The 15,029-nt window shown below is 39.2% G+C and overlaps 1 protein-coding gene across 1 annotated transcript in view; it reads left to right on the forward strand.

Moving 5' to 3' along the window:
* Nucleotides 1-15,029, forward strand: part of LOC132111812 (serine/threonine-protein kinase D3-like) — a 177,685-nt gene that overhangs the window by 136,956 nt on the left and 25,700 nt on the right. The window contains 2 exon segments of the mRNA XM_059519417.1: nucleotides 11,265-11,454; nucleotides 12,308-12,431. Of these exon segments, the coding sequence (XP_059375400.1) occupies nucleotides 11,265-11,454; nucleotides 12,308-12,431 (314 nt within the window).

Below are 15,029 nucleotides of genomic sequence, written 5' to 3' on the forward strand. Positions count from 1 at the left end.
CCTGCTGATAAAGGAGGGGCTATTGTAATCCAAGATACGAAAAAATACCAACACGAAATTCTTTCACAATTACAGAATATTAAGTTTTATAAAAAACTTCCCAGTGACTTTCTACCAACACTTATCAATCTGAGATATTGTCATTTTTAACAAATGCTAAAACAGAAGGTTGGATATCTCAATCGGAGTTTAAATTTTTGTATTGTCAACACCCGATTAGACCTGTTTTTTATACTCTTCCTAAAATTCATAAGAGACTTATCGACCTTCCAGGTCATCCGATTGTGGCACAGACTAATTCCCTCTTATCTCCTTTATCTCAGTATGTTGATTTTTTTATAAAACCTTTTGTTTATTCGTTACCTACTTACATTCGAGATTCTACTGACTTTATCAACAAGATTTCCGAGTTATATGATTTACCGGATATTTCTTTATTATTAACTTTGGACATAACACGTCTATATACTAACATTTCACATGAAAAATGACTTATTGCCCTTAGACATTATCTTTCGTTACGTGAGGACTCTAGTCCACCATCAGACTTTATCATTGAGATGGCTTCGTACCTTTTGAAATATAATTATTTTAGTTTTGATAAGGATTTTTTTCTTCAGATAAGTGGGACAGCAATGGGCTCGAATTTTGCCCCTAACTATGCCAATCTATTTATGTTTTTTTTTTAAGGGAGTTATGTATTGAATACAGAAAATAATACTTTCTATTCAAAGATCATCAAATGGTATAGATACATTGACGATATTTTCTGTGTCTTTTTGGGTGATCACGATGAGGCTCGAGAATTTGTGACATATTTGAATAGCTTGGTTGACGACTTGGATTTTACTTCTGAAATTAATCCGTCTAGAGTACACTTCCTTGATATGTGGATACAGAAGAACGAAGGCAGTTTGACTACAACTTTGTTTACAAAAGAGACTGATCGTAACACACTTTTACTCGCTACCAGTTTTCATCCGACTTTTTTAAAAAAAGGACTGCCTAAGAGTCAGTTCTACAGACTGAGGAGGATTTGTTATTCAGATTCCGACTTTATTGAGAAATCGAAAATCATGAAAAATAAATTTTTGAACAGAGATTACCCTTTAGATTGGGTTGATGAAGGATTTAATACAGCTTTTAAAAAGACGCGGTCTGAATTGCTAAAAAAGAAGACAAGAAAAACAAGAAAGTATTCTTTTGCTTGTATTACAACATATTCACCATATTCATAAGTCTTGCATGATAAAATCAATTTTTAAAAAACACTGGCATTTGTTGTCTTCTGATTCGGAGCTGAGCGATATTTTTAGACATCCTCCTTTGATTGTACACAAACGCGCTAGGAATTTAAAAGACAGCTTGGTACATGCTCGGTTTCAGATCGTTAGCCCTCGTGCATCTCAGAGTTTACTTAGTTCTATACAGAAGGGCAATTATCGTTGTGGGAATTGTGCTCAGTGTAACAATACTTTTAAAACATCATTTTTTTGTCATCCTAGAACTGGCAAAAATATAGCATCAAATCTGTGATTACTTGTGTTTCCACTCATGTCGTGTATTTGATCCGTTGTCCTTGTGGTATAGGCTATGTGGGAAAAACGTCACGTCAATTGAAACAAAGAATTAGTGAACATAAGAGTTCGATCAGAAGAAAAGATCTAAATTATCCAGTTGCGGCACATTTTTTAACTTTGAATCACGATGTAACCTCTTTACGCTTTTGTGGGATTGAGAAAGTAACTTTGCCACCTAGAGGTGGAGACATTGAATTACTTCTACAGAGACGCGAACTGTTTTGTGTTTACACCTTTCAAACTTTATCACCTATGGGTATGAACGATGAAGCTTTATTTAATGTAATGTTATAGTCATGCAATTGTTTTGAATGAGGTGTTGTTTTTACTATGTATTCACGATGAGTTTGAGTGACTATGGAGCCTGACTGATTGTTATAACTGTTTAGAAACACAATTTGATGCTGTTTGATGACGATGTGTTGATTATGTGTCTTTTGGATGATTTTGTTAACCTATAGGGGGATCTTGATTGTTTGAATTATAATAATGTGTAACTGTTTATGATGTGGTGCTAATTATGTATTCCCAATGAGCTTAATTCTGTGCAGAGGTAGCTCTGTTAATTGGTCATGTGTTTATCTTAAAAGAGATGAATTTGAACATTTGTATACTCCTGATGAAGGTCGTGTGACCGAAACGTTGGTGTGATTAAAATTGTATTTTGCAAGTTAAGATAGTGTACGGGAGTTCCTATAAAGTAAATTATCAGGAAAAAATTCAAATGATTGAGAGAGCACCTCCCTGTCATCAATGGTGACTTGACTTTGTTCATGAAGAATACTGGTGACTGGACTTTGCCCATGAAGATCATTGGTGACTTGTCTTTGTCCACGAATTTCACCGGTGACTTGGCTTGACTCCGGAGTGTCATCGGTGACTAGCCCTGACTCTGTAAGGTCAATGGTGACTAGTCCTGACTCTGGAGGGTCAACGGTGATTAGCCCTGACTCTGGAGGGTCAACGGTGACTAGCCCTGACTCTGGAAGGTCAACAGTGACTAGCCCTGACTCTGGAAGGTCAACGGTGACTAGCCCTGACTCTGGAAGGTCAACGGTGACTAGCCCTGACTCTGGAAGGTCAACGGTGACTAGTCCTGACTCTGGAAGGTCAACGGTGACTAGTCCTGACTCTGGAAGGTCAACGGTGACTAGCCCTGACTCGGGAGGGTCAACGATGACTAACCCTGACTCTGGAGGGTCCACGAGCACCTGACTCGACTCTGGAGGGTCAACGGGAACCTGACTCAACTCTGGAAGGTCAACGGGAACCTGACTCGACTCTGGAGGGTCAACGGGAACCTGACTTGACTCTGGAGGGTCAACGGGAACCTGACTCAACTCTGGAGGGTCAACGGGAACCTGACTCGACTCTGGAGGGTCCATGGGAACCTGACTCGACTCTGGAGGGTCAACTGTGGCTGTCATCCTGTAGAGAGGCGCTTGACAAGCAGCCATCTTGTGCCATGACTCTGGACCGGCGGCCATCTTGGGCAGTGGCGATGGGCTGGCGGCCATTTTGTACTGTGGCGCTGGGCTGGAGGCCATCTTGCGTCGTGATGCTGGGCTGGCGGCCATCCTGTGCTGTGGCGCTGGGCTGGCGGCCATCTTGCATCGTGGTACTGGGCTGGCGGCCATCTTGTACTGTGGCGCTGGGCTGGCGGCCATCTTGCGTCGTGACGCTGGGCTGACGACCACCTTGTGCTGTGACGCTGGACTGGCAGACTTCTTGTGCAGTGACGCTGGACTGGCGGTCATCCCACCGGAAGAGACAGGAGTGGCTGGGGCATCCCACAGAAGCCGATGCTGCAAGTAGCACACGAATTCCCAGAACCCAAATGTGTCCAACTGAACCATTTACTCTTGAGGAACCGGGTCATCCAGCCCGGTATTAAAATAGTCCTTTAGGGCTGCATCATTATATCCCATGCCCTCGACCAGGGACCAGAACACCTGTGCCATGGCACCCACCTCATTGCCCTCTTGGCGGAGGGTGGTTAACTTTAAATATCTTGCCCTCCGCTCCACCATACTGGCTGGGGAACAGGAAACATCAAAAGACATACCGCTGGATCTTGTCTTGATGGAGTCCTTCTGTGACGATCGCGACCCAGTGAAACACAGGGAGAGAGAGATCCAAGTGCAGGTATGTTTTTATTAGGGTAATCCAAAACGTAATCCAAAACAAGCCAGGGTCAAAACCAGAAAACAGCCCAAACAAACAAACAACGAAGGCACAGGAAGGGAACAGGAACCGGAACTCGGAAAGCGAGGAACTCGGGAGACGATGAGACTGGGTATGACATGAAACGGAAGGTAAGGACTCCATGAAGACAAACAGGAAAAGACGGGTAAATATAGGGAGGCTAATGACTAATAAGTGAAGACACCTGGTGCAATTAGCAGGAGTGCAATTACTGTGATGAAGGGACAAGGCTAGTGGGAATTGTAGTGCCTACGGAGAAGTGCCTAAGGGGAAGTGAGCCCACTAGTGGACACCCAGGGAAACAGAGACTAGACAGCGTGACATGTAATGCTTACAATGTTATTAGTTTGGCATGTGGTAGGGAAAAAAATTTACACACAACAGCCTAAGCCACTTTGAAACTCCTGTTTAAAACATACAGAAATACTTTAGCCACGGAGTGAAGGCGGAGCGGTGCTTCTGGTATCAGTGAGCGCAGAGCGGAGTGATTATGCTCGGAGCGCGGAGGGGAAGTTGTTGCCACTCTGCTCCGCTCACATGCTCTGCTGCCAAGTGAGAGAGATGTTTCACCCTACAAAATGAAGACGACCACGGCAGCACAAGCACAGCATATCCGCCAAAAAGCAACCTGCAGTAATGCTCGTTGCTCAGCCCGCCAAGCTTTACTCTTGTGGCTCGCGTGGCAGTAAATAATACGATGGAGATGCAGTCTATACAGATATTTAATAAAAACATTAAACACAAGCAGGGCTGTAACATTACCCATTAAAAAATGCACACCAGGTCTACGCTGGACACGAGTGGCGCGATCCAACAAAAGACAATAGAACCCAGTGATGTTGTCTACACTGGACACGATCCCCATCAGTAAACTGATTATTTATTATTTATGACGAAATGTACTGACACTACTTTCAGAAGATTTGACACTGTAGTGTGATGTTTTCTAGTGTAGAGACAGACAGTGACTGCTCTATTTACAAATAATTAATATAAGAAAAAAAAAAACTAAACCAGAGGCATAATGAGAAGGAAATATAGAAATATCGACTAGAAAATATATTTACACTTGCTCTATCCTACGTCCATGACACTGACTCACTGCGGAGTTGGCAGTTTTAATCTGAACAGCTCTTAACGCAGAGTGGATGGTTAGATGCATGATGGGCTAGTATAAAAAATTTTTTTCATGAAATAATAAAATAAAATAAAGGTCTTTCCAGCATTAAGGTAATAACGTTACTGTTTTTTTTTTTATCGTCTTGTCTCAGTTATAAATTTGACTGATAAACGAATGATAAAGAACTACATGTATTAAAACTTGTTTTGAAAAATTTCTTTGTCATTAAAATATTGATTTTAAGTAGGGGGCAAAAAAAAAAAAATTGATTCAAATCATAAATTGGATTTTTTGTAAAAAAAAATCTGGGATTTTTTTTTTTGCCATATTGCCCAGCCCTAAAAGCAAGTAAAGATTTTTTAAATAATGTGCATTTTGTTGATTATAATTAGAGGACTTAAGTTTAATCGTGAGGACGTTTTATTAATCCATCCATTCTTTAGAGTTTCAAAGATTTAGCAAAATCGTGCAGGTTTATTTTATTCGTTTCTTGTTTTACGCTAATTAGCCTAAATAATGGGAGCGAAATTATACAGTGCCTCACGTTTTACTAAAAGAAAGGAAATAATTCATAAAACATGCAACAATTTCTCAGTGTACAGACAAATATATTATCCCCAAGAAGTTATCTGTCAAAATAAAGGACAGATAACGAATAACAAAAATGCATGTTGTTTTATTAAAGGATTTTTAAAATATAAATTAAAATAAAGGGCTAATATATGAAAATATTGAAATTTTGCATATTAATCCATGTAGCCTAGCTCACTGAAATAGGCTACCACTTTAAATGCTCCGATCCAAAGTAAACCACAATTTCTTTTGAATAATATAACACATAATTCATGTAAAATAAATAATACTGCACACCTATTAAATGTGTCAACTCTAAAATATGGTTTAATACCATGTATCTTAGAGAAATTATAAGCACAGGCACAGGCTTGACATTTATCCTGCTTGAATTAATTCTAAGAAATGCACGTAAGTACCGTATTTTCCGCACTATAAGGTGCACCAGATTATAAGGCGCACCTTCAAATGAATGGCCTATTTTAGAACTGTTTTCATATATAGGGCGCACCGGATTATAAGGCGCATAGAATAGAAGATACTGCAGTCAAATGTTTGACTGGGTTTGCGTTATGCATCCACTAGATGGAGCTGTGCTAAAGGGAATGTCAACATTTTGACAGAGCGCCTTGATCCATATATAAGGTGCTCCGGATTATAAGGCGCACTGTCGTTTTTTAAGAAAATGAGCCTTATAGTATTAAGTGAGCCTTATAGTGCTGAAAATACGATACCAAACTTTCATCTGTGAATATTAAATATTAAATATATTAAATATTTTAACTACAGTGTTTTTCTTTAATTTTCCCTGACTGCAGCCGTCAAATGTAACACATCAGCGAGGCAAAACTGACGTCTATTTGCGAAAATGTGCTTTGATACGCTTGTTTGATAACTTGTGGTTAAAACGCCACTCAGCGGTCAAAAGCTGCAAATGCACTTTCCATACGCTGCGGCGGTGGTAGGTGTGGCGGTAGAACCACTGTTTTGGTTGGCCACCTACTGTATGTGTGTGTGTGTGTGTGTATATATCGTCCCTTTTTACCTGGCGGTAATTTCAAGGATAACTTTAACATGCAACTGACTTGCATTTAACTCCGTCACCCTGCCCTGGCAGTATGCATTTTGGTTGTCCACCTACTGTACTTATCTTGTGTACTTGGGTTAAAATATATATACAACATCTTCTGATAAGACAGAACTATTTAGATCAAGAGTCAGATCCACTATTCCCCAAATAATTAAAATGTGGAATATAAACCACCATAACAAATTTGTCATAACATCATTATATGCTATGGCTTTAATTAATTAGCAGACAGTGTTATCTATATCTGTTATTGTTGCCGCTGCAGTTCATATACCACCGGACGCTAATGCTAACGTGGCTATGAAAGAACTTTGGGCTGCTATTAGCAAATTACAAAACTTGCACCCGGATGGAACCTTTATTGTTGCTGGGGATTTTAATCACTGCACTTTCAGACCTGTCCTCCCTAAATTTCACCAAAAAAGGTCTCCTGCAATACAGGGGACATAAAACATTGGACCATGTTTATACAAATGTGACTGATGCCTACAAAGTCACACACCTCCCCCACCTGGGTCAGTCTGACCACCTCTCTTTGTTCCTGCTCCCCAAGTATACCCCGATCATCAAATGTGTGAAAACTACAATAATAACTGTTAAAATCTGTCTGGAAGGTGCTCACTCTTCAACATCAATTCCAGCACACAGACAACATCAATTCCAGCACAATTCCAGCTGCCCAGGCCACCACAAACTCTCAGATCAGCATTGACATTTACACCAACTCTGTCTTAGAGCACATCAACAGATGTGTGGGCAGAGTGACTACACACAAACATTTTTACATTTTCCCCAATCCGAAGCCTTGGATGAACAGCGAGGTTTGCCTCCTGCTCAAAGCAGGAGACCAGGAGGCTTACAGCTCAGCCAGAGCCAACCTGAGGAAGGGTATCTGCCAGGCCAAACTCACACATAAACAGATGATTGAACAATACTTCAATTCTTCAGACCCCCGGCGTATGTGGCAAGGCATAGAATCTATCACAGACTACAAAACACCTAACACTGTGCCCCCTTCCAGCTCTGCCTCCCTGCCTGACAAGCAAAATAATAAGGAAATAATCTCACTCAAACCTGAGCATCAACCCAGTGAACTGCCTCTCATACTCTTCCACTTCAGATGTTTACTCCACTCTGCGTAGGGTGAATGCACGAAAGGCAGTTGGCCCTGACGGAATACCTGGTTGTGTGCTTAAAGCCTGTGCAGAGCAGCTGGCTGAGGTCTTCACAAACATCTTCAATCTGTCCCTGGCCAAAAAAACTGTCCCCACTAGCTTCAAAACCTCCGCCATCGTGCCAGTACTGAAGCACTCCACTGCCTTCGTCCCTAACGACTTCCGTCCTGTTGCAGTCACCCCCATCATTGCCAAGTGCTTTGAGAAACTGGTTGCATCCCACTTTAAATCCTCTCTCCCTGCTACACTAGACCCATTCCAATTTGCCTATCCCCGCAATAGGTCAACAGAGGACGCCATCTCAACGGCACTTCACTCTGCCCTCACCCACCTGGACAGTCAAAATACACATGTAAGAATGCTGTTCATTGATTTCAGTTCTGCATTTAATACGGCAATCCCTCCAAGCCAGCTTGGAATCAGCACATCCATCTGCAACTTTATTCTAGATTTTCTGACTAACAGACCACAGTCATTCCAGTTTATGGCTCCAACACCTTAATCAAATTTGCAGATGACAACTCACTGTGTTGGTCTGATCAAGGATGACGATGAGCCTACAGGGATGAGGTGCAGCACCTGGCTGTGTGGTGTGCCACCAACAATCTGGAACTAAACACCCAGAAGACAAAGGAGATCATTGTGGACTTCAGGTGGACTAGGAGTCATGCACACACACCCATCTACATCAACGGAGCTGTAGTGGAGCGTGTGTCGAGTTCCTTGGCATCCACATATCTGATGACCTCACCTGGTCCCTTAAGGGGCCATTCACATATCACGTCTTTTGCGCGCTCAAGTTCGTTAGTTCCAATGTAGGCATGCGGTATGCGCGCTCATAATGGAAGCGACGTGGTTTTTTCCAGGCGCGTCCGCACCACATCGAGTTAAAAACATCTCATTTTTTTTAGAATGCCGCAAGCGCACCGCGGGTCATGTGACAAGAACTAACCAATCAGCTTCATCCTTTCCCGTAACAAGGTTGAAAGCTCAGCCAAGATGAAGAAACAGCTGACCATAGCTGTGTATAGATTGCCATTTTGAAATAAATTTAGTAGCAGAGCTACTTCAAGCGATTTTTAGTGCTGCAAATCCATTTATCCTTTGCTGAAATTTCCCGTCTTCATGGAGAGAGCGCGTCATGGTTGCTTAGCAACGGCAGACGCCTCAGGGGCGCAACTGTCCGAGCGCTTTGGAAAGAAGGAGAAAGCGGCACGCCTAGCATTTTCCACGCGTTTTTAGACGCGATATGTGAACGGCCCCTAACACCTCCACCCTGGTCAAAAAGTCACAGCAGTGCCTTTACTTCTTACGAAGCCTTAAGAAAATTCCCAGGATCCTTGTGGAATTCTACTGCTGTACCATTGAGAGCATACTCACAAACTGCATCTCAGTATGGTACAGCAATTGCTCTGCATCTGACTGCAAAGCACTCCAGCGGGTAGTGAAAACGGCTCAATGGATCACCGGCACCCAGTTCACTTCCATTGAGAACATCTATCTCAAGCGCTGTCTGGGCAGGGCAAGGAACATCATCAAGGATGCCTCTCATCCTAACCATGGACTTTTCACCCTTCTTCCATCTGGCAGGCGTTACAGGAGCCTACGCTCACAAACTAGTAGGCTCAGGAAGAGCATCTTCCCCGAGGCTGTGACACTTCTGAACACCACACCACCAATCTAACCTGCACCTGCTCTCTTACTACACTGGTCACAGTACTTTACACATACTGTATGTATTGCAATACTCATATTTTGCACAGACTGCACATTGTTCAAGCTATTACACTGTAAACTGTCTAAAGTTGTTACTGTACAAAGCACAGTAAACTATTTTTATAAAAATATCATTGCACTACTATTATTTTGCATTAAATACATTGTTTAACAATACTATTGCACACTCATCCAACTGTATTTATTGCTGATATTCATAATGTATATACTGTATATAATCCTTCATTACTGCTGTTCATAATGTACATATATTTCTTACATTGCACTCCTATTAATATTCTCTACATACTCTGCTTAATACTGTATATAGCAACTCCATTGTACATTCTGTATATCATACCTTCACTTACTCTGCACTTATATGTATATAACACACTATATTTTTGCACTTCTGGTTAGATGCTATCTGCATTTCATTAGCTCTGTACTCTGCAATAATGACAATAAAGTTTAATCTAATCTAACCCTTTAACTGTCACCCCGTCCCGTATACGGGACGCCTACATTTAAATCTAATCTAATCTTGACTGACATATATTGTTGGAAAGGTCTAAGACTCCCAAATATATATTTTACCAGTGTTTGTTGTTAAAACGTGTAATGTAGGAAAAGTAATAGATTAATTTATGACAAGTGCACCCTCAAAAATCTACATTATAACAGGAGTTCTGACCTTTTTCTTAAAAAAAAAAAGACTTCTTCATTGCCTTTTTCTCTATCACATTTTAGAAATTATCAGAAATTATATATCAACTGAAAACATAAAATCTCAAAATTCATCCTTTAAAACCCATCAGACATTGCATTACCATGTAAATGGTACATCAATATCATGTTACAAAATGTTTTCATTCATGAATTATAAAAATTTAAGTTTGGATCGTGCACTTTAAATCTATGTTCAAAAATGTGAGTGACAGTAAATCTAATCTAATCTAATCTGTCATATAACTGTAAATTTACTGTCTTAGAGGAAAATGCCATTGAATGTGTAGCTAATATGAAGTGTGTTTTCATAAAAAAATAATAATAATAATCAAAAAAAAAAAAAGCTGGATGAAAAAAAAAACTCCCAATAAATGTCCAAACGGCAATTTTATTACAGCAGTTATTATTATATATTGTGCATCGTTTACATTTTGCATTCAATGTTAATTTGGTATGAAACATTATAATTGTTACTTATTATTGGCATCATTGTACAGATAGAGAATTTATTTCACTGATTTTAAATTCAGTTGAGATATCTAACATAATGACATAACATTGATCTATAAAAGGTTGTTGTTATTTTTTATTTATTTACATAAATTGCTTAGAGGGGTTTGAACAACCAGTTAAGACAGATTACTAGGTTATTTTTATTTGCACAAATCATCCAAGCACCCCAATCCACAAGTGCAAAAGATCACAGTTTGAGCGTGCACACTTTGAGCAAGAGGAGAGATTGCAGCAGACAAGTTTTAAGTGCACGCACACTTTCTGGGTGATAGTAGTCTGGTTTTGTGTGAGAGCAAAGGAAATCTATTTGTGAGCAAAGAGATTTGTGCTTGCGTATTATAGCAATGTACTATCATGCTACAACAGTGCACAGTGCACTCGACATTTGACAGTAAAATATTCCCACACTACATATTCCATGCTTTTGTTTTCTTTGTTGTAAGATGGCAGAGAGTGACGCAACCGGAAACTGTGACACGTGAGCTCACAAAATGTTTCTTGTGCACACACAATAGGCTGTATCATCACGTAAGTTTACTGTATGGTTTTTTTTTTTTTTTTAGAGTCTGCCAGCCCTGGTCCTGACTGTGATGCCACAATGGAAGTAGACAGCAGTGATGTGAACAGCGATTGCAGTCATGGTCTGGATGATTCAGAGGAACCAACCACTCCAGAAGACAAGCTCTTCTTTTTGGACTCCCCCTTCATGGACCGTGAGAAAGATGAAGAACATGTGAAAACCATCAGTTATATGCTCTGGATAATAAATACTATAAAATACCTACAAAACAATCATGGGCTCTTCATCCTGTTACTTAATTAAATTCATTACTTCAGATTTATGTGGCTTCCAGCAGCTTGCCTTCTGCTAGTGAACGTTGCTTATGCCAGCAAAAGCGCTATTTAAATGTAACAAATTATTATTATTATTATTTATAGTGGCATCCCAATGAGACACAAAGTCACTTTCAGACTTCAGGGAAGTCATGGCCTAATGGTTAGAGAATCTGTCTCATTTGAGTCTTGGGACCGCAGGGATCGTAGTTGGGGGGAGTGAATGTACAGTGCTCTCTCCCAACTTCAATACCACGACTGAGCTTCCCTTGAGCACCAAACCCCCAACTGTTCCTCTGGCACCACAGCATGAATGGCTGCCCACTGCTCCGGGTGTGAGTTTACGGAGTGTGTGTGTTCACTGCTGTGTGTGTGCACTTAAATGGGTTTTGGGTTAAATTCAGAGCACTAATTCCGAGTATGGGTAACCATAGTTGGCCGCATGTCATTTCACTTTAACTTTTTATATATATATAAACTTGACCCTTTAACTCTACACTCCCTGTTCTATTTCTGTACTATCAACGTGTTTTCTTTTCATTTATTATTATAAAAAAATCCTTGCAAATTGAACTGTGTTAGACTAACCAAGACTTGTCATAGCACTTGTATATTGTTGCACTTTTGTTGTTTTGATTGCTTCAGTTGTCGTAATTTGTAAGTCACTTTGGATAAAACCATCTGCTGGTGAACTATCGAGTCAATAAATGTTCTTGATCAATGATCCACATCAACACTATCGATCACTGCCATTTCTCATATCTTCCTTAAGCCCCTCTACCAGCACCAATATCCCCCTGATGCGTGTGGTGCAATCCATCAAACACACCAAGCGAAGGAGCTCAACTGTGGTCAAAGAGGGCTGGATGGTGCATTACACCAATCGAGACAATCTTGTGAGATTTTATTTCATATACACTTGTTTATTTATTTATTTACATGACTTATGCACTTGATTAGAAAGCATTTGCTGGTTCAAAATAGAGATTCAGCGATTAATTTGAGTAGTCAGTAATGTTTTGTGACATAATCCACATACTTTTTGTGCTTTATTTTACGATAATCACCAGTGGGATGAACACAAACATTTTGTAAACAATTCAGTCCCTCGACTAATTAATAATAGTGAAGCCATCATTCATTAACCAATCTTCAATCTCTAAAAACACACACATTCCATTTAAATGCTGGACAATTTCTATTTGTATACAACTCAAACCTTCACGTCCATCAATACATTGCATAAAATATCCATGACTAAAACATGTTTTACATATGATCCCATATTTATCACAATTACACAATTAAGCAATTAAATGAATAGTTAAATATACTCCAGGTCTTAAAATATACTCCACAATATACTTAAGATGGATGCCATCAATTATAATTAATTAAAGCAAAATAGAAAGATCTAATTCCTCAACCATACAATTTGGAGCCAGAGACCATCAAAAATGTTTCGTTTTTAATAAGTCTTTATTCATATTACATGATCCGAAAACCTCCTCTATACCTATAAATTCCAATTGTTTGATGTAATTTCCCAGCTCGTTGAAATGTCTAGCTACTTATGCTTGATTTATGTTCATTAACTAGCAATTTCTGACTGACTCAATTATTTTCTTATATATATCTTTTGGCAAGGACATTTTAAAGGGATACTCCACCCCAGAATTAAAATGTTATCATTAATCACTTAACCCCATGTCGTTCCAAACCCGTAAAAGCTTCGTTCATCTTTGGAACATGATTTTAAGATACCTTCATATCTTAAATTAGACTGCACTGTCTAAAATCAGAAAAGTATGTAAAGCATCGTCAGAATAGTCCATCTGCCATCAGTGGTTCAACCGTAACATTATGAAGCGACATCCGTTGAACCTGGGGGTAAGTGGTTGACAATTTTTTTTATTTTGGGGTGGACTATCCCTTTAACATATAGATCACGTTATGAGTTGAACACTTAATACAAAATGTAATTTTAAAGCATTTCCGTGTTCTTGGACATATAATCTGTTTACACTTTTCTTCTCCTAACTACATCCGAATTTACCAACATATCTGACAGGTTACATCATCTTTTAAAATTAAACGGTGGGTGTTACTGGAATTTATCATTCAGAGATTCATCAGATGAAAATATATGCCAGTGTATAAATAATTGATTTTATTGTATTACTATGCTTATTGTATGTCAAAGAACAATTTCCTGAAAATTTTCTTTGTTTTTTACTGTGTTTTTCTATTTTCGATGTCTATTCTGTTTATTAACCTTTTCTAATGCATTATTTAATGCAATGATTTTAATGCTGAACTGAATTTTACCTGTCAATAAATTCACATGTAGCACTAATTACATTTTAATCTACACCAGTGGTTCCCAACCTTTTTCAACTCACGGCCCACACAACCAAACACATATGTTTGTGCGGCCCACTGCAAAAAAATTAACTGACCCTGCTATTTTTGGGTTAATAACTTAGTACTCAGAATCTAGATTGTTAACTGTCTTTATTGAATGAACTGGCAATGAACAGAAAATAATTTATGCTGGCACCGCTCAGAAAAATGGTAAAACTAGATCCAGGCAGAACTCTGCAGTGGGTCGACAGTCAGTGATGCAAGCAGTCAGGAGGGAAAATGTTGACAGCCATTTATGCATGTTTGAATTTGTTGCTCTGTAGCATATACAGCAAAAATATCTAAGATAAATTGGTGGTTTATTCTTAAACCAATCAGCGAGCTTGAATAGTGGAAGCATAGTTACAGTTTAATATATTTTTTTGTTAATTATATATATATATATATATATATATATATATATATATATATATATATATATATATATTAAAATATTATTTCTTTTACTAGTAATTGGGGGCCAACCTGCAATATCATCGCGGCCCACAGGTTGAAAACCATTGATCTACACAATTGACTAATCGGTAAACTTTAACAGGATGATAACTATCTACAGCCAGTATCGTATTTTTAGGGTTCAAGCCCAAAGGAGTTGCCACCAAATCAGTGAAAAGGATCTCAAGACATTGGGGATGCTAAATTGCAAAGAGATTTTTGATATCTCGAACGGTTTGGCCGTGGCGAGGCGATGAAGTTATGGCGAGAAATTAGAAACAGGAAGTGTCTAATAACATCCACATACATTTTCTGATTTCGATCAAACTTCAGGGGTTTGTTCGTTGCACGATGCTGATCATATAGATGTGACTATTAGGAGTAAAAGTGCCACCAACTGGCAGCAGGAAGTATGTCATTTTCTAAATACTTAGAATTCAGCTTATTATTTTTACTCTATTTGCTTTAAATTTCATCAGAATAAAGACAAAACAAGGCCGGTGTAAATCTGTTGAGCGTATAGTGATATCTAATACAGTGTCTAATACAGTGTGTGTCTAATACGTGTCAAACTTAATCTGTTCTGGTGATTTTGAGGCAGATAACATGCTCAGAATTACACGAAACTAAAACAA

Source organism: Carassius carassius, chromosome 31, assembly GCF_963082965.1.
Source record: "Carassius carassius chromosome 31, fCarCar2.1, whole genome shotgun sequence".
NCBI classification, from domain to species: domain Eukaryota; kingdom Metazoa; phylum Chordata; class Actinopteri; order Cypriniformes; family Cyprinidae; genus Carassius; species Carassius carassius.